This window comes from Rhinichthys klamathensis, unplaced genomic scaffold (genome assembly GCF_029890125.1).
Source record: "Rhinichthys klamathensis goyatoka isolate OS25496 unplaced genomic scaffold, OSU_Roscu_1.1 h1tg000253l_1, whole genome shotgun sequence".
Lineage (NCBI taxonomy): Eukaryota > Metazoa > Chordata > Actinopteri > Cypriniformes > Leuciscidae > Rhinichthys > Rhinichthys klamathensis.
In genome coordinates, this window is record NW_026606775.1 from 485,128 (window position 1) to 510,793 (window position 25,666).

Genomic DNA, 25,666 nt, shown 5'->3' on the forward strand with positions numbered 1-25,666 from the left:
TACACATTCGTACACGTCGCCCGTCGGTGTATGAATGAGTGTGTGAATGGGTGAATGTGAGGCAAATGTAAAGCGCTTTGGTGGCCATTGGGTCTGTGAAAGCGCTATATAAATGCAGTCCATTTACCATTTACCATTTACATTCATTATTGAATTGACTGTCTCTTATCTTGCCCATAAACTGATGCGTCAAGACGCGTTGCTAAAATTTGCGCTCAGCAGCGTCTGTGAACATAAAGCCCGGCTACTTTGATTTGATTGGTCATCTCAAATATTCTGACATTGACGAGCAGTGACAGACCAATGAGGCTCAGATGAACACACACACACACACACACACATACACACACACCCTGTCCTCTGTTTCTGACGTGCGCTCAGCTCTGCGCCGCTGCGGATTGAAGATGAAGAACGCGCTGAATCTGATTACAACAAGCTAGGCAGAAGTTTGCTTTGAAGCGCCCCTAAAAAGTTTCAGTTTCAGTTTCAGATTCCTTTATTAGTCCCCAAGGGGCAATTCAGTTTTACAGCCAACCCATCCATAATAGTTAAATGCATTAACACACAACGTATAAAAGAGAAAAGAAGAAATAAACTCGCATGCGGTCAGTCTAGTGAGGGCCTAGTGAGGCCTATGCACCCCGCTGTGTAAGCCAGGGCGGGAACGGCGGCGGCCATGCACGATTCATTTGCAGCCTGGACGCGTAGTGGTGTGTCTCTCCTCTGGTCTGACTGCTGCGTGAGGCTACTGAGAGACTGACCGCATGCGAGTGCTTTTGGACGGGGGAGGGGCTCACGGCAGCACCCGCTGCTCGTTGAGCACAGTAACTGCAGAGTGATACGTGCTTTCGAGTCTCCAAACACCACAAAAGTCTCCAATAACACCAGTAAAAGTCCCTAGATTTGTCACTAGTCGCTTTTGACAAAAAAAGTCGGCAGAAGGATGATTTGTTTGTGTGTTATAATAGTCCAAGGTCGTCGTCGAGGCCTAGAAGGTCGTCGAGGCAGCCCTTGTTCCCCTACGGGAACACGGGGTTCGCATCCTGAACTATCTCGACGACTGGCTGATCCTAGCTCACTCTCGAGACCAGGTTTGCGAACACCTAGTGTTCCGGCACCTAGCTCGTCTGGGCCTTCGGGTCAACTGCGAGAAGAGCAAACTTTGCCCCGTGCAGAGGATCTCTTTTCTCGGTATGGAAATCGACTTGGTCGCCATATCCGCGCAGCTTATGAGCGAGCGCGCGCAGTCACTGCTGACTTGCCTAAGACAATTCGGGGCAAGAGCGCGGTTCCACTGAAGTTATTTTCAGATGGCATCTGCAGCCGCGGCAACGCCGCTCGGATTGCTCATATGAGACCGCTTCAGCTCTGGCTTCGCGACCGAGTCCCGAGGTGGGCATGGCAACACGGCACGCTCTGAGTACCAGTTACTCTGACCTGCCGTCAGACCTTCACCCTGTGGACGAACCTCAGCTTTCTACGGGCCGGAGTGCCCTTAGAACGAGTTTCCAGTCTCAACAGATGCCTTCTCCACGGGCTGAGGTGCCATGTGCAATGGACATGCTGCCGCGGGCTCCTGGACAGGACCCCAGCGCCTATGGCATGTCAATTGCCTGGAGTTGCTGGCAGTATGCCTTGCTCTGCACCGCTTTCTGGTGCTGCTCAAGGGTCAACACGTACTAGTCCGATCAGACAATACCGCCACAATAGCGTACATCAACCATCAAGGTGGTCTACGCTCCCGCCGTATGTCGCAACTCGCCCGCCACCGCCTCTTATGGAGTCAGAAGCATCTGAGGTCGCTTTGAGCCCTTACATTCCCGGAGCCCTGAACTGTGCAGCCGACGAGCTCTCACGGCTTCAGCCCCTCCCTGGAGAATGGCGACTCCATCCCCAGTCGGTTCAGCTGATTTGGGACCAGTTCGGGGACGCACAGATAGATCTGTTTGCCTCTCACGACTCGACCCATTGCGCCCTGTATTATTCCCTGACCGAGGGCAAGCTCGGCACGGATGCACTGGCGCACAGCTGGCCGCGGGGCCGCCAATATGCGTTTCCCCCAGTGAGCCTTCTTGCGCAGACCCTGCGCAAGGTCAGGGAGGACGAGGAGCAGGTCATTCTGGTCGCGCCGCTCTGGCCCACCCGGACCTGGTTCTCCGAACTCGTACTCCTCGCGACAGCACCTCTGAGGAAGGACCTCCTTTCTCAGGGACGGGGCACCCTATGGCACCCTCGTCCCGATCTTTGGAACCTCCACGTGTGGCTCCTGGATGGGACGAGGCAGGTTTGAGTACCCTACCACGAAGGTGGCTACCATCACTTCCACTAGAGCGTCGTCCACGAGACACACCTACGCGTTGAAGTGGAACATATGTGTGGTTCGCGAATCTCTTTGCTAGTTTGTTTTGGTTCCGTGCGCCGGTTCCGCTTTTTCATTTCCTACAATGGCGAGCGAAAGAGAGAGAATGTTGTTGCAGCTGGAGCTAATCGACGTTGAACAACAAATGATTTTATTGCAAATGTTTAATCGCAGAAGAAAAAGAAGACGTCAGCGAAGGTGGTCTGTACGACCAGTGCACGAAGACAGGGAAAGGATTGGCGAATTTGTTACGGTTGTTCGACCGCTGAGGGACTTGGACGAAGAAATGCACTTTAAGTATTTTCGGATGTCGAAAGGTCGATTTGACGATCTTGCTCATCGTTTAAACCCGTTAATACAGCGACAGTGACTTTGAAGATTTTATCTTCAGGTGCAAACCAACAGATTAGGTGTCCCGCATAGTATCGGAGGTCTGGAAAGCGCTGTGGACTGCGCTGCAGCCCAAATTTTTGCCCTGCCCTTCAACCAGCCAGTGGGAAGCTATTGCTTGAGATTTTTGGCGACTTTGGAACTTCCCAAATTGGTTGGAAGCCTCAATGAGAAACATGTTAACGTCAAGGCACCACCAAACGCAGGGAGTGACTATTTTAATTACAAGGGGAATCACTCCATTGTTCTCATGGCAACCTGTAATGCCAGGTATCGGTTCACGATGGTGGACGTGGGAGGATATGGACGGGAAAGCGATGGTGGCGTTTTCAAAGCGAGTAGATTTGGGTCGATGTTGTTGGACCACCAGTTGAATCTGCCCCAACCAGCTGAACTGCCTGGGACCAGAGTCCAAATCCCCCACGTTATCGTTGCTGATGCTGCCTTCCCCCTACGCTGCAATCTCATGCGTCCCTTTCCAGGTATGTAAATGAAATTAATTAAAACATAGTAGGCCTACATTGTGTCTTCATAACGTGTTTGTTATGCCTATGATTGTGGTACAGTGATTAATACTCTGTGTTTTCTGAAACAGGGGGGAACATCACCAGGGACAAGGAAATATACAATTACCACCACTCCAGAGCAAGGCAGGTGATTGAAAATGCCTTTGGCATCATGGCTGCATGGTGGACAATTCTGGGAAGACCAATTGAGTTCCATCCAGACAAAGCTGTGAGTGTCGTTAAAGCGTGTGTTGTCCTGCACAACTACCTCACCTACACAGACGAAGTGAACACCCCAGAGAGCCGATATGTACCACCACATTTTACAGACTGTGACTCTGAAGGGACTGTGCAGCCTGGAGAGTGGCGAAGAATGGTGGCAGACGACACAAACTTTGTCCCCATAGAACCAACACGGATGTCCATGGCCCGTTCCACCCAAGCTAGGGTGACCACCCGTCCCGCTTTGCGTTGTACTGCACAGCATTTTCACCCCTTGTCCTGCACGTCGCATATTGAGGAAATGTCCCGCATTTTCATCAGTCTATTAGTTTTTAATTATCATATTAAGAAAACGTGCATGCGTTCTTTTGCCTTTTTAAGAAAGCATTTTATTTATTATTTTTGCAGCGTAGTTTTTCACCTATATTTAACAGCACTTCGTCATAAGTACAAATACAACAGCCGTTTTTTATATCTTATCCAATGGTTGAAAAGAAAGGAGTAAACACGGTCACTAGTAGGTTGTGACGGCTGTCAATCAAAATGTGGACCGGTGATTCGTTCCATGTGTTCCCTGTCAGAAAACAAATCGATAATTCGGTCAATTAAAATTTTAATTTAACAGAATTTATCTGTTGTTGTTTAACCTGTTGCCTGCTGTGGTTGTTTTAATTCACATCCTTTCTAAAAAATATGAAAGTTTTTGGTTTTTAATATATTCTTAATATATAAGACTGTCTATCTAATTTCATGTTGTTTTATATTTTTTTTGTTCATTGTTTATTTTGTTGGATTTTAGTTGGACTTGGTCAGAACTGTTTCTAAAATAGTTATCTGCATGATGCCTGCTGCCTTTGGGCTCAGTGATGTTGAATTTAAATGATATGTAAAATAAAGATTTTTTTCTGGAAAGGACAAAAGAACAGAATTTTTATCAGCTGAAAGGTAGAATACAAATGTTTTTATTAAGTTAGATAGACATTATATAACAGTTTCAGGTTATGTTTTAACATGTCCCACATTGTCCCACACAAACTTATAATCGTCCCACATTTGGTTTGTTTGATGGTGGTCACCCTAACCCGAGCTGCCATAGCTGTTTCGGAATGACTTGAAGGCTTTTTTTCAATCTTCACATGTAACTGTGCCATGGCAGGATAATGTAGTGTCCCGTGGCAGACTTGGTTAATTACTGTATATCCATGATGTAACCGTGAACATTGTATTGTAAATAAACAACAAACTTTTTTTCAAAACAAACGTTGATTTATTGATTGATTGAAGTTTATTTCGAGCAAAAAAGAAAGAAAAGAATATATAAATATATACATATATATTAACAATAATAAATACATTTAAAAAAACAACACAGTTTATCACCCATATACATACATATGCATATATTTTTGTGGGCTTTATACAAGAATTGAGCAGTATAAAAATCAACTAGATCAAAAGGTTTTAAAATTTTAGATTGCAGAAATAATATGTTTGTGTGATCAAAATATCCCACCTTGTGTATAATTCTAACTGCTCGTTTTTGGAGTAAGAAGAGGGTATGTAGTGAACTTTTATAATTATTGCCCCAAATTTCTATACATTAAGTTAAATAGGGCAAAACCAGTGAACAATACAATATATATAGTGCATTATATTCCAAGACATTTAACTTTATTAATTATAGAAATACTTTTAGATACTTTACCTTGTATGTATCTGGTGTGTGGTTTCTAGCTTAATTTTCTATCTAGAGTTATTCTCAAGAATTTAATTTCTGACACTATTTCTAATGCAACACCATCAATACTTAATAATATTTCTGCGTTTTCTTTATAATTACCAAACATCATTACCTTCGTTTTATTTAAATTCAAAGATAATTTATTAATATCCATACATATTTTTAGTTTTACTAATTCTTTATTTACTATCTTTATAAGTGTATTATAATTATCAGTACGAGGGTGCAAATGTTCAGTCTCATACAACATCTTGTGAACACTTGAAGGCTTTGAAGGTAACCGTGAACATTGTATTGTAAATAAACAACAATCTTGTAAACACTTGAAGGCTTTTATTTAATCTCCACATGGAACTGTGCCATGCCAGGATAATGTAGTGTCCCGTGGCAGACTTGGTTAATGACTGTATATCCATGATGTAACCGTGAACATTGTATTGTAAATAAATAACAAATTTTTTTCAAAACAAACGTTGATCTAATAATGTGCAAAGAGTAAAAAAGCGCCAAGAACAAAGGGCAAAGGTTTAAGTACAATAAAAAATATAAGAGTAATAGGCACAAGAAACACAATATAAAACACAATATAAGTTAACTGTAATATAAAATATTATCTAAGAAAATGAACTATTTACAAATATTTACAAAAGTGCACTGAATCAGTACGAGGATGCAAATGTTCAGTCTTGCTCTCTGCTCTCATACAACATCTTGTGAACATTAAACATAACATCAGCCCTGCGGCCCTCTGGCACTCTTCGCAGCAGATCAGCCACGAGTGTAGGCCAAATCGGCTACACTCGTCGCTGGTGTCCTGCACCAGCTTTTCTTGAAGGTCCATGCGGCGTTCGTCCAGCTGCGTCATCTGCTTTATTAGCCAGTCATCCTGGTTCCTCTTCCGTTTAGACCCCACTCTGGACACAGGTGACTCGACAAGGATTGAAGATGGTGGGCTACACACAGCAGGCACAGGTGGTGGTTGAGTAGACAAAGAGAATGGCTGTACAGGTGAGGTTGGTGGCTGGGGGGACACAGAGGATGACTCAGAAGATGAAGTGGATGGCATGGAGTCGAAATCAGAAGGTGGTGAGGTCTGTTCCTGTTAAAGACAGAGCAGATTAGATTAGATTAGATTAAACTTTGTCATTGTGCAGAGTACAGGTACAAAGGCAACGATGATTGGTTGGTTGGTCTTTGTCTGTGCAGGTAATTACAGTGTGGTCTATGCAGTCTGATTTACGACCAGAGGTCTGGTATAAGATATGGAATTAGCAGCGCCATGAAACCAGCAAAGCAAAACATTTTCAGCATGTTATGTTACATTTTGTTTGCACAGATGTTAGACTATCCATGACGACATGCATTCGGACAACCTGATAGCATTGTTAGTTAGCTAGCTTAGTAGCACACACAAAAAGAGGTACAACAACGAACTTATATTTACCTTAGGTTCGAAATTCGACTCGGTTTCACGGTGCTTGACATGGGGTGCCTGCCAGGACAGAAAATGGTAAAATGCAGGCACCTTTTTACCGCCTGGATCACCGCTTCTTGGCGCCAGCTTTTTGCGGAGACGAACAAATTTGTCCCGCAGGTTTTTCCACCGCTTTATGCAGTCGGTGATGTCCAAGCCAACATTTTGGGCAATCTCTTTCCATGAGTTGTTTGCCATTTGGCAGTCTTCGTAGTGCGCTGAAGAGGAATTGTACAGATGGTCGTACTTTCGTACTTCCTCGATCAAACGTTCCTCAACTTGATAAATCGTTGAAACAAACAGTGCAGTGGTCACTTTAAAAATGGCGGTATAGCGGGAGGGGGAAACCGGAAAAGCTACACTCCGGAAATGATGTATAATCTGACCAATCACAGCCCTTGCGGTCTCTGTCGCCTCGACGCGTAGTTACAATTTTTTGGAGCTGCACGTCGAGCTACGGCGGAGGGGTATTCGATTCGACGCAGAAGCATAAAACAGGCTTTAAGGTGTCCTTTTTGACTGAAGCTCTTTCCACACTGGGTGCAGGTGTGCAGCTTTTTGGCTTTTGTTTCTTGAATTTTAAAGTCATGATGTTCCCCCTTAATCTTCTCCATTTGTTGTCTTTGCTCTTTCACTTCCATCCGATCTAAAATAAACATAAAATTAGAATCAGTTCAAGTGAACCCTGATTTAATAGCAGAAAGCAACAGAGATCAAGTATCAGACTTTTGATGTGCCAAAGTTTAGTTCCTATCATTCTCTTGTTAATATGATCAAAATTGTTTTTGACAACTGTTATAGACTACAAAATTGTGATTAAAAGTACATAAAATGACAATTAAAATAATATAAGTATTTCTATATAATTGTTCCTTCATATGCTGCTTATTATTTCACAGCTACCAAAGCAATGAAGAATCAAGAATGGACACCAACCCATTTGTTCCCCAGTATCTTCATGATTTATTCTGGATGGTTCTGGATCACTCATGTCTTCAATCTCCTCTTTAATAAACTCCATATTTAACTCTTTAGGCGCCAGAGTTTTTTTCCTAAAACGTTCCGATTTTGACATCTTAATTTCAAAAGGCTATATCTTAAAAGTGATAAAAGATCGAGACTTTCTGTAAATTAGAGAAATAATAAGGATGACCCAACGTTTATGTAGGGATTACATTTTCCCATCTAATTTTCATGTTATGACGTCATATGGTGGCGGCCATCTTGGATTATAGAATTTTCATGAAAAGTCACGTTTAAATGATGAAATGCAGCACTTCTTTACCCCCAAAATGTCCCTCACCTTCTGTATGCTATATTGCACAATACTGAATGCTCAGGTAAATAGTTAGTAGTAAACAAACTGTGTAAATCATTACTAATAAATGGTAGAAACAAACCGAATGCATGTGGCGGTTGGTCTTTTGCTGTAGAGATTTTCCATTTACTACATACAGTAGGCACTCTGATTCCATGTATGGGGCACATATATATTATTCATATGACACACAAACACAAGTAGACAAGACCTGTTCAGTTCAAAAGCTCACTCGCCACGGCAAGGCACAGATCATGAGTGAGATGATGAGACAAGACGAGAGACAGACGAGAGACAATGTTAGTATTTTTTTTTCTTTTTGTGGTTTTTGTTGATGTTTTGATGTTGATGTGTTTTTTTTTTTTTTAGCGCACACATCACAAGGACATGGACACACACAAAAGAACACATTGTACACTACTAAATGGTCAGGGAAATAGATAGTAAATCAACAGTGTAAATCATTACTAATAAATGGCAGACAAAAAAAAATATATTATGTAGCAGGCTTTTTGCTGCAGAGATAATGACTCCCTATCCATCCAGGTGACATTTCTTGTAGTGTTTCATGGTGTGGTACCTCTCATTGCAAGGCACAACACAAAGACTCACCCCACACTGCCTGCACATGTATTTTGTCTGACGGCGGCCTTTAGGGCGGGTCCGATCAGAACAAACTACACAATCTGGGTAACCATCAGCCTGGCAGATAAAGTGGCGCTCAGTGAGTCTCTGTGGCAAGTCTCCCAGTGAGGACGACTTTCGGCCTTTGTTGCTCTCTTTCATGGAGAAGCCTTCCAGTAAAGCAGTGATGACATCCTGCACGAAGACTTTCAGGGGCTTGTGAGGAGCAGCAGTGCAGCGACAGTAAATGATGTGGGCATTCACCATGCTTACACTGAGAATGGCATTGAAAATCCTGTTGTACCATTTCCTTGACCTATGGGGAAAGAGGTAGGTCTTCATTCTCTGGTCTGCTGTGTCGACACCCCCCATGAACAAATTGTAGTCATCAACACAAACAGGCCTATTTATCTCCCTATAGCCACTATCAGTGTGTTTGGTCCTGATGCGCTTTCTGACACATGTGTTGGAATGCAGTGTAGAGAGCATTGTGAAGCGCTTTGTATCATGCCACGCACAAGCTAGCATTTTCCCCTTCCTCATGAAGACTGGGTCATCTCCCTTGCTCAACGGTAACTGTTCACGGGTGAGGCCCTTTGGCATCCCCTTCCTCTTACTGCTGACAGTCCCACACAAACCTGAATCATTGCTTGCCAGCTCATCTGCTATGGCTGGCGAGGTGTAATAGCTGTCCATGTACACCTCATGCCCTTTCCCTGTGTACGGGGCCATCAGCTCACGGACAATAAGGTGTCTAGCACCGAAATCACTTGCATTAGGCCTACTTTGTACAGTGTACATGGACCACTGTAGCACATAGCCTGACTTGGCTTCACTCAGAACAAATACTTTGTAGCCATATTTGTCTGGTTTGTTTGGGTTGTACATTTTTAGGGTTGATTTCCCTTTGAACGCAATGGTCATTTCATCCAATGACAGCTGCTTAGATGGACCATACATTGCTGAAAACCGGGGAATGACCAAATTGATTATTGGGCGAATTTTGAATAGCCTGTCATACCCTGGCTGACCCCTATCAACACACTCCTCATTATTGGTGAAGTGAAGGAAAGACAAAATCATCTCAAATCTATTCCTGGACATCACCTTGCCAAATCCAGGTGTTGCTGTTGGCCAATATTCGGCCCAATAATCCTCCAACTCTGACTTCTCTACCAGACCCATACTCAAATGCAGAGAAAAGAAGGCTTTCATTTCACGGACAGTTACGTCAGACCATTGATGAAATCTGGAGTGTGGATGGAGTTGATGGGAGGCTAAAAACTGATGGGCGTAGCGATTTGTCTCATTTACAAGTAAATTCCAGAAATCATCAGAGAGAAAGAGTGATAGAAAATCTAGGGGCGAATTGGCATTGGAGAGTTCTCTTTCCCCCAGATATCCAATTGGCTGATCAAAGGGCGTGATCCAACTTTGGTACTCTTCCTCATTGGCCAAGTACTCAAAGCCGGCATTCCCATCAGCTTGCGATAGAGTATGCTTAATAGCCCCTCTGCCCCGTGTCACACCGCCTCTGCTCCTGCTACAAGCAGCGCGGCAAGATCTGCCTCGCACGCGCGCCGAGTGTGCAAAGCTCGGACTACTGTCATTGTCATTGCGACTCCCCACCCCGCCTCCACGTTGCTCGCTAACTGTCCTATGAATACTTTGACCTCGTCTAACATACCCAGTGGCATTAGACAAAGTCTCCACCACAATACTGTCACCGCGATTGTGGAGAGGCACACGGTCAGAAGACAAAGCTACATGGCTAGCGCGGTAAAAATCTCCCGCCTCGTTCCCCACAACACTAACACGCCTGCTAACTTTGCGATGAACACTCCTACCCAGGGAAACATTGTTCCCACCACTGACATTGGGCAAAGGACCATCTACATTGGGCAAAGGATTCACCGTTTGTGCTTGGTGTAGGGCTATACTTTCACTTTCAGAATCAACGTCATCTTCTGAAGGCAGATATTCCCCCTCAGAATCAGGGTCCGCGAATAGAAGACCCAACAATTCATTGCGGGTAAGCTTTATTGATGCCATTAGATAATAATAATAATAATCTAATGCAAATACTCACTGACGTTGACAATATTGCTCTGATAAAATGGCTCACTCGCACACTAGCTCCGCTTTTGTTTGCACTGATTCAATGCGCTCTAGCTCGAAGATTTTGTATAGAAGCATGACGTTTTTTTTGAGTCGGGGCTGAAGTATGACATGTCTGCCATCTAGTGGAGGGGAGGTCGAACGAAATTTGACACCCTATTTGACAAAATCAGCCGTTTTATTCAGTTCCGCATCTTGTCGAGTAAACTCGACCGTGGCGCCTAGAGGGTTGACAGTCACACAGATTTCAGCTGCTACTCCTGGAGTTTGTCCTTCTCGTGTAGAATGATGTGAATATTCCCAGTATTTATTGGTGAATTGTTGTGGGATGGACACCAGATCTGCCAAATAAAAAGAGAAGTTACTGAACTTTTTTATTTTAGTTTTTTGATTTATCAGGACAGTGCATATTAACAACAGTACACCTGTAACATGCCAGAATTAGCCAAGGGCTAGTTTTCATCTGTAGTCCTGTTTGCCAGTTGTACAGTGGCACCCTAAGGAAAGCATAAAACCTTATAAACAATGGACAATTATAAAAGTACAACTGTAGTAGTACAGCTGTGTTTGTCCGCAACAGAGTAGCGTTAAGTGTTAAAGCTCAGTAAAATTAGTTCTGAAAAACAGCATAGTTATACGCACAGGCAGCAACAGGAAGTAGCATGCACTGTCAGTAAAGCAGGTTAAAACATTTGATGCAGATTAAGATGATAAAGTCATAAAAACATGCAGTTTACGGAAAAAAAGACACATTCACAAGCTGGCAGCAGCAGGGCTTCAGTGCTGACAGGTCTGATGCTGATGGTGGGGCCATCCTGTGTAAGATTTTGTAAACCTGACAGGAATTTGTAAACTTAATTAGATTTTCCCAACTTAAAATATTGTATTTTAGTAAAATGGCACAGTGATGAAAATGATTTGGTTTCTTATCGAGTACTTTGAGTTTCTGTTTGTATAAAGACTGTAGTGGTTTCAGAGTGGTGGAGTTAGACTGGGACCAGCTCGTTAAACAGTAGGTAAAATGAGAGACAATCATTGAGTGCATGAAAGTTTTGGCAGCATGAATAGACATTGAATTTCTAATGGATCTAAAATTAGCTAGATTAAATTAGACTTTTTTACAGGTTTGCTTTACATGTGATCTAAAATTGAGTTTGAAGTTGTTAGGCTGGAAGCTTACGCTGCTATTTTGAACCAATAATCGGAAACAAAAGGCAGTTGAAGGATGACGTGTATAATTCAAATATTTATCTGACTCCAATATAATTAATCTGACTCCATTAAAGTTTTTGTTATTCATGTTTGCGCGAATCATTTCTCGCAGACTTCTTTATAAACGAGGGTCAGTGTAAATCTGGTTTTGCTAAGAAGCTGCTCCTGAAAAAAGAATCGGTACCTTTCGTGTCCCTGCTGCACCTCCAGAAGAAGTGAGTGTAAAGTTTTATTAAGCTTTATATTAATCTTTGCAAATCACGAAAAAAAGTTGTTCATGACCATTAACTGTAACATCAATCTGTCAACGAACTAACGTATACATCGGTAAACACATAGCGTTCGTATCTCACTACTCTACCCTGCCAGTACATACAAAGAATGAATGAATGAGGCATTTATATAGCGCTTTCATATGTACTACTGTACACCCAAAGCGCTTTACAATCATATCAGGGGTTCTCTCCTCAACCAGCACCAGTGTGCAGCATCCACTTGGATGATGCGACGGCAGCCACAGTACAACGGCGCCAGTCCGCTCACCACACACCAGCTATAGTTGGAGAGGAGAGAGAGTGATAGAGCCAATTCAGTGGATGGGGATTATTAGGAGGCCATGATTGGCAGGGGCCAATGGGTGGAATGTGGCCAGGACACCGGGGTTACACCCCTACTCTTTACGAGAAGTGCCATGGGATTTTTAATGACCACAGAGAGTCAGGGCCTCGGTTTAACGTCTCAGCCGAAGGACGGTGCAAAGAAAGATCAAAGTGACATAACGTTAACCAACCATTCAGAAACGTCCTGTTCGAGTCTTAATTGTCGAACTTCTTCGGGCCGTCATCTTGTTCCGGGTCCGACTCCGGTTCAAACTGATACGGTTGCACAGATGTGTCCTCAGAGACTCCCGCTGCCATTCTTTCTCCAAAATATACCCTCAACTGTTGTCAAGGCAACACTCCATGTGCGTTGTGCATCAAAGAACAGAGGGGCGGGGTGAGAAAAGCTCATTATCATTTAAAGGCATATGCACTGAAACGGCGTGCTGAAAACAGAGCTGTTTTTGACCAGGTAAAATGAGTGTTTTCTTACAATACTAATGAGAATTTTTAATAAAAGTATATTACAAAGTTTTCATTTAGACCCTAAAGATTCATTTTAACTTATACAAAAATGGCATTAAATGACCCCTTTAAGTCAATTTATTACCAAGACATTTGTCAGTAATACAGTCAAAATGGGGGAAATGTGAATAACTGCGTTGCAGGTTGATTTAAGCTGTGCCCCTAAATTTTCAGCCTGTGCTCCTAAAGAAACTATCAGTTATGGGCTACAAATACAGGGATGGGCATGATTAATCGACGATCGATACTTGATCATTAAAGCAACACCAAGTAACTTTTCCTCTGCGGTCGCCCTACAGGTTGGAAGCGGAATTGTCCATTACTGCTGTCGTAAATAATTTAGCCCACTGCAGCCTAGTGTCGCACGCACGCTGGTTGTTTATCCAGCACCGGCTTTAGAATGAACGATGTCCACAGACAAGGTAGAGTATGTTGCATGATTTCATGAAAGTATGATGTATTGCGACATCAGAAACGAAGAAAAACTAAATAATGACTATTGTAACGCTTGACGTAAAGCAAGTCAAATTTGTAGTTTTCTTATGTCTCATTAGAACTACAGAAACACGACCCGATCTGGCAATCTTACATAGCGTGGTTATAGCAGATATAGGACCGCAAAGCGAATCCAGAAGTGCCTTTCACCCTGTTACGACTTAAGGGGAGACACGCCAGGCAAAAACATAGTTTTTTTTTTGAGATTTTGGGATATTTGTCTTCAATAACACGTCTTCTTTCAGACTTGTGGTGAAAAAAAGTCCAAACATACACATTTAGGTCTCTATTTTACGACACTTTGTCTGTTTACGTCTGTAGATTTCTCATAAATTCATCAAAAGTAGGCGATCTAAATCCTCCCGCTGCTCCGCGATCGCGATCTGCACCCTGTCATCACACACACCGTTAGAAAGCTCTCTCTCTCCTGTACAATGTTGTCGGATCCAAATATGGTCATTTCCTTTTTATCAGCAACCAATCGTGAAAGTAAAAGGGCACAAATGCGCAATCTCATTGGCTGATGCTAAATCTTTAAAGCCTGTTTTCTCAAAATTACCTTTCTCTCATACTCCATGTCTGAAATCTCCACTTTCTTTAGCACCTATATACACCAAACTTTCAAGTCTTGTATCTAGTTATATTATGAAGACATTTACAGAGGAATTTGTAAATATATTATTCCTAGCCTGATTTATATAACATTTTATTCCAAAAAACATGGCAAAAATCAGTTTTTTAAGGCTACTATTGACAGTATATTCTGATTTACAGAATAACAAAAGTAGATATCCATAAATCCCTCTGTAATTTTTTCCCCATCTAATATGTGAACACAATGAAAAAATTATTTTTAACCTGGCTTTATCCAAAACTCAGATTTCATTTTTTGAAATATATGCAAATTAGCGCATATTTAATTAGATAATGCCTAATTTGCAAATTTAAACATTAAATTACAGAAAACTTGTAATAAAATTTTTTTCTCATCTTAATGTAGGTAATCAACTGGGAAAGTTTCATGGTGATATCTGCTAGTTAAAAAAATTACCCTATTCACCTGTAGTGTCTCGCCTTAATGAACCACTGAAACGATTTTGGAAACATTATTTTAAGGTAAACAATCTTACTTTAGTGGTGCTTTAAGAATTTCATTGATCACGTTAATTTGTTATCGATTAAACTAATGCAGGTTGCGTTGCGTAGTGCGAGTCTTGAAGCAATGAAATGAATTTCACTGTGTGGCAGCAATTAAACATTTCACCACCCGGGGGCAATATTTGACGCCATACTCTGTTACCTGAGAGTTTCCGTTTTGATTTCAAAAGAAGAATCATGAAGAGAGCGGGTGTTTTCAGCGGCTGGGCTGACGGTCACCAGGTTGCGGTCGCGTCTGACCCCAGATCATGTCATCTTTCTCAACAAAAATCAGTAGACTGGTGCAGAAGTTTTATGTAAGCTACTAGTTATTTTTTATGAGGCTTTGTTAAGTAGCCTAATTAATTGTTAGGTAGGCTAATCTCTCTCAACCTCTTTCTCGACTCCCTGGCTTGGATAGTTTTGAGTTACATTTAGACAAAACCTGTCAGATCTAAGTATTATTATGTTTTTGGTTGAATTATTGTTTAACATGATTCTTTTTTTTTTATTATTTATTATTTTGGAACAAGCGAGGGTCAGTGTTTAAGGACGCCAGCTCGCAGCTGCAGGTTCCGCTGCTTTAGAGCACCGCAGCGCATCTTCAAGTTTAGCCTAACCGAATGTCCAGTTTAACTGCCACAAGTTGATCTTGTAATAAAGATCTCATAGAGGAAAAACACGCTGTATTTTCGTATTTTCATTGCATTTTTAATTTATAAAAAGTTAAATAATGAATTTTAATATAAAAATATTAATGATTAATCGATAGTCGATCGTTAATTCTCCCGACGATCGACTAAGAAAATTTAATCGAATGCCCATCCCTAGTTCCTAGTAAAAAGAGTTAGTCTGGAGCCCTGAACAGAGTCTGTGAAAAAACACTCTAGTACCAACATATTATTACACTCTAATAATAATAAACCAGGACACACAACGCATTATACACTCTGGGTGAATAGTCGATTCTGATTGGCTGCAGGTTGTCCATTAAAAAGTGATAGAGGACACCTAGTAAAGCAGTTCTGGTGAAACTGACTGTTTACCGTTCGAAATTGATAAATAAATGCGCTGGCTACATCAGCTGTGAGTAACCATAGCAACAGGCAGTCAAAGTATCCGCTTACAATTTATTGTATCAAAACAAACATCTAGTTAGCCGTTATACTATGCCTACCTGTGTGTGAAAAAAAAATACATAAATTTTCTGGCTCGTAAGTTAGCTAAACCGAAGGGTTCTACAAGCTGAGCGGACTATAAATATCTCCGGTTGCTAAATAAACCGTCAGGCGTAACCAAGGAAACCTATTGTTTGTAAAAACTTTAGATTTTGATTGTAAAACTAATTGAAATATAAACTAATGGGTAACACAATACGGGTGCACTAATATGCATTAATTCATGTTTAACTAACTTAATGCATATGAGTTAATGTATGATTCATGAAGAACTAAACCATTAACCCTCTGGGGTCGGCAATCACGCCGGCGTGATCTGCTCGCTTTTTTTCTTATCAGTGCAAAAGAGACTCAAAATACTCGGTTGATTTTGATCTTACATTTAAGTGTTATACATCATTAGATCCTGTTAAGTTTCTATTTTTTTGTGTGGATACTCACAATAAAAACAAAGTGTTGTGCTTTTCACCAAGGCAAGCACAACAATGCCATGACAATGCCAAAGAGGCAAGCCCTGACAATGCCCACATCAGCCGTTCCACCGCGGCGGTAAAATGTGTGGTGTATTTGCTGCCTTTTACCGCTAAGAGGCGCTACAATCATAGACTCTGAAAAGTGTAGGGCTGCAACAACTAATCGATAAAATCGATAATAATCGATTATGAAAATCGTTGTCAACGAATGTCATTATCGATTAGTTGGTCTGCTTACGTCACGGGGAGCGTTTACTGGTGATTGGTTGAAACAGGCCAATCAGGATGCTCTGTCTTACATGCGCTTCATGAGGCACACACGCAAGGTCTCTCTCCCTCCGTTGCTCTGCCGCGCGCTACACGGTTTGGAGCACAGTCTCTTCTGTCTCGCATGCGCGCTCTTGCTTGCGTGCTCAAATCCCGGGAGATTGAACTAATTTGCGAGCCACTATCAATATGCGGGTGACTTCCAGAACTTCCGGGAGACTTGGGATGTCTGTATTTTGCGTCTCGAGCATCAGGTTGCGCAACCAGTTCGCCCGCAACATAAGTGATGGATTAAAATAGTGCTACCGCAGAAATATTAAATTAAAACGGTCTTTACAAAGCAAAGCACTAAATATAAAGGCAGTTAATAACAGCAGCAGTAAATTATTGTTTTTTAGTCACTGTACTCAGTGGTTTTCAGCGAATGTTTGTGCACTAATGCATCATTTTTCCTGTCTTTTTAATCAAGCCTGTTAGCTTGCTGCGTACCTCCATTCCGTTCTCTTTATATAGCATTTGTCTACTATTATAGCATTTGTCTACTATTAAGTTTTAATTGTTTTTCAAACGCGATCTACTGCGGCTCTACGTTCACACGCTTGTTTTCAGTCTTTCTATATTTATTTTTACAAATTATCCTTATAATTCAATTCATTTTAAATAAAAATTAAATGAATGATATATTTGAGATGTTTTTAGTTTATATCTTCACATCTGAACTTGCCATTGCCATCAGCAATTATCATTAAAAACAATGCAAATATTGATATTTGTAAAACTCAATGTGTGGCTTTTGCACTTTTTAAAGTACACTTTTACACATAAATATCCTAATTTAGGGTTTTAGGTAACACTTTATTTTACGATGTGTCCTTGTTACATATGTTACATGTAGTAATAACAGTAAATTATGCATAATTACATGCAACTAACCCTCAACCTAATCCTACCCTATTCCTATAGTAAGTACATGTAGTTACTTAATATTACTCTGTACTTAAATATATAATTACACTGTAACAAGGACACCTTAAAATAAAGTGTAACCGGGTTTTATTTAGTCATAATAAACAAAAAATCTAATTGAATGTTTTACCCGATTAATCGAAAAAATAATCGTCCGATTAATCGATTATCAAAATAACCGTTAGTTGCAGCCCTAGAAAAGTGTTCGTTTATTCCGGTTTATTCTCTCTAATGCGTAATCTGCTGCCGAAGATATGCTGGCTGATTCAGAGCGATTGAAAGCTGGTAGCAGATGAATTCAACAAGTGAAATGTAGTTAAAATAATTCATAATCACAATACTGAAATTAGGCTACTGAAATGTAATTGAATAAATAATGAAAACATTTCAACATAAAACATTCCAATAAAAACATTTAGGCTACATCAAAGAGGCTTTACGACTTTAACAGCGTACAGACGGTAGCTCAGTGATCAACGCAGCAACACGAGCTTCGAGGAGCTTCATACGACCCGAGATCGAATCTCAATGTAGACATGGGCCTACATGTTGTTAACCGATGTTGTCCTACAGCGTCTATATTTTACCACCTTCATGCTTAAATAGGTAACTGTTTATAACTGTTTACTTATTTAAAGTCAAGAGTTTTGTTTGATTATCATTACAACATAAATTTGCTACATTCCTGTAGAACCGCAGCCGCTGCACAAACGACAAAAACTGATGAAGGAAGATTGTCAGCCGATTGCATCAGAAAATGAAAATGAAAATGAAGAAGCTCGTCTTTAGTCTGCTAAATTATTGTGTAATGTAAAAGAACACTAAAATTACTTAAGTTTGAAACCAATTTCGGACATTTCAAGGTTTAAATAAAGTGTCGGGACAGTTTTTTTAAATTTAAAACATGGGTTGCATCGGGTTTAGAGTTTATTTCTTTTGCGATGCAAAATAAGAAACACTAGGCTAATCTTATTCTTGCGACATTTTAAATTTGTATTGCCAAAGAAATTACAGCTAAATTAAACAATTAAAACCGTACAAAACGAAAATTGTCCAAAGAAACATAATTAAATTAAAAACATGCGTTTTTCTTTGCCTCTCTCGAGCTGGATCTCTTTTTAACAAGTTTATTTAGTCTCCCTCGCTGCACGCGCCGGGTCTCTCTCGAAATTAAACATTTCAGGGTAAAAACACATCATACAGCTGATAATACTGTATGTCGCTGCGTGTCAGCCATACAAATCACGAAAAAATTATTTAGCCTTTAATTGTTGCTTCAAAGACACAGCATGCCTTGTTGAATTCACCTTACAATAACTTCAATTGAAATTTTGTGTGAAAAAAAAATTAAAATAGGCTACAATAAATAAACTACAATATTTATAATTTAATAAGATATGGGGCCTACATTTGGACACAGATTTTGTCACGTGTTTAGTTCTGTGTTTCTGTATTTGGGTTCATGTTTAGTGGTCATGTGTTTAGTCTTGTGGTTTTGTAATGTTCTTGGTTAATTGTTCCCTGCGTGTTAATACTCTTCCCAGGTGTTTCCCATTGACCACACCCTCTCGTTATCATGTTAGCTTATTTAAGCCTGTGTGTCTTGTGTAGTCTTTGTGAGTGCTTAATGTTTGTGAGCTGGTTGTTCTGTCCTGACCTTGTTTCTTGTTCCTGAGTTCACGTTTCTGTAGTTAGAGTTTGTATGTTTAATAAATACTGCAAATGGATCCTACTCTCTTGTTCACTTCAACCGGCCGTGACAGAAGCACTCACCAGACAAAGGATCCAGCAGTTTTTTGCTCCCGCCAGGAGAATCGTCCGATGGATGAGTATGTGCGGGAGTTTTGTGAATTTTGCCAGGAGGTGGATATTGAGGACGCTGCTTTGAAGGACATGTTTGGTCGGGGAATCGACAAGTTCCTTTATTCACTTATGCCGTTTGATACCCCGCAATACACACTGGCACAGTATGTTGGCTTTGCCCTTTTCATAACCAACTCACCATTCAATGTGGGTTCGGTTACAAGGGGAGCCCCACAAGCTCACTTTATCCCCAAAAGCGGTGATCGCGGCGGAGGAAGCTGTCCCTGAGATCGCGGTGGAGGAGGCTGTCCCTGAGATCACGGTGGAGGAGGCTGTCCCTGAGATCGCGGTGGAGGAGGCTATCCCTGAGATCGCGGTGGAGGAGGCTGTCCCTGAGATCGCGGTGTTGGAGGCTGTCCCTGAGATCACGGTGGAGGAGGCTGTCCCTGAGATCGCGGTGGAGGCTGTCCCTGAGATCGCGGTGGAGCAGGCTGTCCCTGAGATCGCGGTAGAGGAAGCTGTTCCGGAGATCGCGGCGGAGGAAGGTGTTCCCGAGATCGAGGGGGAGGAGGCTGTCCCTGAGATCGCGGCGGAGGAAGGTGTTCCCGAGATCGAGGGGGAGGAGGCTGTTCCTGAGATCACGGCGGAGGAACCTGTCTCCGAGATCGCCGCGGAGGAGGTTGTCCCTGTGATCGCGGCAGAGAAAGCTGTTCTTGAGATCACGGCGGAGGAAGCTGTACCTGGGAGCGCGGAGGAGGAGGCCGTCCCTGGATTTGTTGCGGAGAGCGAGGCCGAGTCTGTTCTCGAGCACACCGTGGAGGTCGCTCGCGGGTTTGTTCCCGAGCACGCCGTAGAGGCTGCTCGAGAGTCGGTCTTGGAGCACGAAGAGTCCTGAATTGCCTGCCCCACCCTGGTTGCAGGCAGAGTTTATTTCATTGTCTTGTCCCTCCCACCTCCCTCTTGGACTCCCTCTGTGTCACCACCACCCGGGACTTATGTTTGTGGAGCGTCTGGTATCCGCTCCATAGAGGGGGGATTCTGTCACGTGTTTAGTTCTGTGTTTCTGTATTTGGGTTCATGTTTAGTGGTCATGTGTTTAGTCTTGTGGTTTTGTAATGTTCTTGGTTAATTGTTCCCTGCGTGTTAATACTCTTCCCAGGTGTTTCCCATTGACCACACCCTCTCGTTATCATGTTAGCTTATTTAAGCCTGTGTGTCTTGTGTAGTCTTTGTGAGTGCTTAATGTTTGTGAGCTGGTTGTTCTGTCCTGACCTTGTTTCTTGTTCCTGAGTTCACGTTTCTGTAGTTAGAGTTTGTATGTTTAATAAATACTGCAAATGGATCCTACTCTCTTGTTCACTTCAACCGGCCGTGACAGATTTATCCTTACAATAATTTTGCCTGCTCATCAGGCTGGCTATCCGACACTCTCCATATGAAAGAGGAAGATTAACACCTTTGTCCAGCAAATGTCCCTCCAACCCCCCACAGGCTATCGGAGTCTGAGGCTGACTTAACACAAAGAGAAGTCGCAATTCACACTTAAATCGCTATTCTAGACAGTGTTGATAATGAAGGAATTAAATGATTTAAGTTACATGTAGCCTAGTGATATTTCTGTCATAAAAGTTTATTACTAAATATTTCATTATTTCAATAATTGATGAAATAAAACTGGTTTGGGGCAGCTTTTTCCAAGCAAAACTAAATATAATCTGAAAAAACACTTGTTAATTTGTTGTCATGAACAAAATGTTCAACTCAATATTAAAGTCTACAGGGATCTTTGGATCCTTACAACCAGGCATGCAATTTGTGAATTAAGTTTTTATTTTATTTTGTATTATTCAAATAAATATCGAAACACGGTGCTTCGTGGTAATGCTGCTAAATTAAATAACATTTATAGAATAATTATGAACTTAAATGAAACAATATCGCAACATTTCGACAAATACATTATTTGATCTGTTTTTACATTTTAATTCAGGATGATTTAGCCTACATTTAATTAGAGCGAGATTTTCACCCTTGTCTTGTCATTTTCTCATTGGGAAGCGCTTACATTACATGTTTGAGTAGATCCTCTGTACCTCTCGTTTTCATATGGATTAGCCTACATAATCAGATAACATTTATTAGCCTAAATATTTAGACATTTAAATTCTTTAGACATAGCCGATTTCTTATCGTGACTGAGCTGAAGTGGCTTTCGGTTCATTTTTGTGACGCGCAGTTCGCGGAGACAGAGACGACAGATATACTGTTTTTGTCGTTAGCCTAATATGAATACAAGTTTACAGTTTTGAACGATGTAAGCTACTCTACTCTTATCTGTATGACCAAAAAATTACGGAGTCGCCTATTAAGTTATTTTAGCTGTAATAATGAGATAAATAAATTAATCTAAATGAACGCGCCGCCGCGTTTGTCGAACACTAGTCTCGCGTAGCCAGACCTTAAGACTGTCGGCTGAAGGTCTGGAATTCATAGCAGCTTTCTTTGGCCAAGGCCCGCCCATAAGGCCGTTTGACCGACATGTAAAACAACCAATTACAGTTCGTTTCGTTCAGCGTCACGTTTCGGGGCGTGGGAATGTCCCCACAACAACAGACCGGCGTGCAACAAGTCAGTCAGCATAGAAAATCAAAGAAGGAGAAGAAAACTTCAAGAGTCTATGCCGTGAACTTCGCATACTTTTGAGAATCCTACGTTTAGCAGATCTTGATAAATGCTCATTGTCACTCATGTAAACACAACAGTTTTTCTTCCGCAATCACACGTCTGCGCTTTGTTTCCCGGCGGACCGAAAATAAACGCGACACTCGCGCCCCCCGGAAATCCGATAAAATTCAACCAATCAGATGACGACTTCGACATTCCTGAAGTGTTTCCAGTTAAGTGTACCATATGCATCAGACGTTTAGCCAACGTTCCCTGGGCGTGACGTCTGAGGCTGAGACTAGTCGAACACTAACTCACCATGCCAGAATAAAACCCGACTTTAGAAAAATGCATAGGGCCACTCGGCGTGGTGTGCCAAAACACTTAATTATAAACTTCAATATTTCATTCAAAATAATCTCAACACGCTTTGTGAAATTTTGAAAAGCCGTGCATGCATTCAGGCCACTGGAACTAATGAACAACTGAAACGCTGGTTTTGATTTTATTGTTTGTCGTTTAAACGTGCCTGTTGCATATCTCTATTTTATATATTTGATATTGGTGAAGTAGCCTATAGCATTGATTAGCTGTGGAGGGAGGGGTGTGGGGATTAAAATAATTCAGCAGAAGTAGGGATGTTTAGACCAGAAGGAAATCACAGTCCCCCCTGGCAAATCACACTTTACTTAAAACCATGTTTTTAAAAACTCTAGGTTGTAGGGAACAGACCTCTCTGCCATGCGCGCGCACGGTTTGGAGCACAATATCTGTCTTGCATGCACGCTCGCTCTAGATAGATTACGGGATATTTTAACTAATTTGCGGTATAACTAGTCGATCACGAGTGGCTTAACAGGTAGATCTATAGATAAACTATATCTTTCAGGAATTTGACCGACCGGGTTGACACTTCAGCGTGAGAAATCGGGCGTGTGGCGTGAGAGCCTGGAATAAAAAAAAAAATATATATATATAGCCTATATATATATATAGGCTATATATAATTTATTTTTTTACAGAACTGCTTTTGAAATTACGATTGGTAGCCTATTATTATACAGATGCAAAGTCGTTCTGTTGGATACTATTTTGTTCCTTAGTGTAAAATGGAAATGCATGATAATTGTATTTTATAAATATAAGCAAAAAAAAAAAACCTGTATGGTGTAACAGAGTTTTAGAGCTAGACAAATCTCTCTGCAATAATAAATATAAAATTTACAGCAGACCATGTTTGTGCGGGATTTGAACCTGTGTCATCTTGATGATGAACCGTAAGTTCTACCGCTCGGCTATGAATTTTCTTACTGAGAAATATCCAAACGTTTGATTCTCACATGAGCGAGAAAACGTTTTGTCTTTAGCCTGTGAGTGTAGGACTACTTTAGCCTTTTACAGTTTTAAAAGATTATATCTTATCTGTATGACCAACAATTTGTTGTAGGCTTATTTGGAAATTACCATAACTTGTAGTATTTCATCCTTAGGTTACTGTTAATAGACATTAGCCCCACTTACGTTTTGCTAAATGTCCCTTTGCGCCACCTGGCGGTCATTTCGCGTACGACTTTGAAATGCGACTGGTTTATTTTTACCGCGGTGGATGGCTTAAAAAAATGGTATGTGGATGGCTAAAAGGTGTGACTAAAAATGTGCTTTTGGCTTTCATTTATATTTTGATTGTTTGTATATATATATATATATATATATATATATGTATATATATATACTAATGAGCCTTTCATTCAGGGGTGTCACACAAGAAAGAATGCAAGGACAATATATATATAAAAAAATAAATATTTATACACACACACACACACACACATATATATATATATATATATATGTGTGTGTGTGTGTGTGTGTGTGTATATAAATATTTATTTATTTATATATTGTCCTTGCATTCTTTCTTGTGTGACACCCCTGAATGAAAGGCTCATTAGTATGCAGTCTGCTCAGGTGAGAACTGCCTAATTATTCATGAGGGGGTTGGGCCGATCCGCCCATCCGCATATTGCCTTTGCAAACAAAAAAATGTTTTTCACAATTTAAAACAATCTATTGTTTTATGTGAATGATTAGGCAGAATGATTTTCAGATCAATTTGAAGCAAATACTCTAGGCGACAACATCCACTAGTCAAAAGTCTTGTGGACAGATATTTAGTATGTTATTTGTGGCCTTATATTAGAAACTTTATTTTTTAGTTTTTTCAATAACCACGCATAAACAATATTCTCTCAAAAATACAAACATGTACATACATGTTGCTCACATATTATGGTAGCCCTGTGTGTGCTATATAGAGTGTAATTTCACCTGTGCCATTAATATGTTTATAAGCAACTGAAAAAAGCACAAATGTCAGAGCATGCCAAAACATCTCAAGGACCCCGAAAACACCTCAGACCCCAGAGGGTTAATGAATGATTACTGCATCAGCAACTAATAAAGAGTCTATATGATTAATAGATTAAGTAACACATGAATTAATTCAATGTGTCATTGTGTATTAATTCCTTAATAACATATTTTATTAACTAAAAGTGTAAATTAATGTGTTAATTACCACAATTAGTCAAAGCTATGCACTTCAACTTCCAGTTGTCTGCTTTAATTAATCATTAGCTAATGATTTGCAAAGGTATCATTATGTTATGACTTTACTTGTTGAGGCACATCATTATTAACTAGTTATTTAGTAATTTACACATGAATTTGCACTAATAATGAAGTAATTAATCATGTATTAATGCATATTAGTGTACCTGTATTATCTGGAAGTTGAAATACAAGGCTTTGGCTCATTCTGGTAATTAACATATTAGTTAACACTATTAGTTTAAAAAAAGGAGTTATTAGGGAATTAATTCACAATTACATATTTAATTAATAACAATTCATGTATGAACTACATTAACCATACAGACTCTTAATTAGTTCCTAATGTGGTAATCATTAATGAATAGCTTAGATAATCATCAGTTACACATTAATTCAGTATTATCTGTGCATTAGTTAAGCATGAATTAATGCTTATTAATGCACCCGTATTGTAAAGTATTACCAACTGATGTTTTAAAATGTGTTATTTGGCAAGTGACCATGGTATAAGCGGGTTAAATCCCTTCAAGGTGTGTCCATTGTCTGGGTATTAATGGACTTCGGCGGAGGCACCCGTCCTCCGGACACCTCGTCGGGCATTAACCCTTAACTATACACACAAACTCGAGGAGCTGGTTAATGTTAAACTCTGTAATCTGGTAACATCTCTCACCTGCAGACTGGAAATATACGGCATCCGAAGAAAATATTCCACATTTGTCCTCCATTCACGACCGTTAACAGCGTCACTTTCAGCCTCAACTGGTGAAATTTTCAGCTCGTTTCTCTCTCTTCTCTCTTCTGCGCATACTCAGTGCGCAACGTGTTATGTTTTTTAAAGGGGCCGGATTCTTAAAGTCCCCCTGTAGTCAATAATTGTATCCCTTAAAACTCGTCTTTGATCACCAAAATGACATATTTGAGCGTTTTTTTTCCTTGAAAAAAAATTCTGCACGCCTTAAAATAGATTGAATGTAACTCC

General features: G+C 40.8%; 2 protein-coding genes across 2 annotated transcripts in view; both read right to left on the bottom strand.

Annotated features, from left to right (window-relative positions):
* LOC130101120 (zinc finger protein 883-like) overlaps positions 1-25,464 on the bottom strand; it is a 48,682-nt gene extending 23,218 nt beyond the window's left edge. Inside the window, exon 1 of the mRNA XM_056266692.1 lies at positions 25,358-25,464. The gene's annotated coding sequence lies outside the window, so the exon portion shown is untranslated. The remainder of the gene's footprint in view (positions 1-25,357) is intronic.
* Positions 8,545-9,819, bottom strand: LOC130101169 (piggyBac transposable element-derived protein 4-like). The gene has a single exon (XM_056266756.1). The coding sequence runs from the start codon at positions 9,817-9,819 to the stop codon at positions 8,545-8,547; it is 1,275 nt and encodes a 424-aa protein (XP_056122731.1).
* Positions 25,465-25,666: the final 202 nt, after the last annotated feature.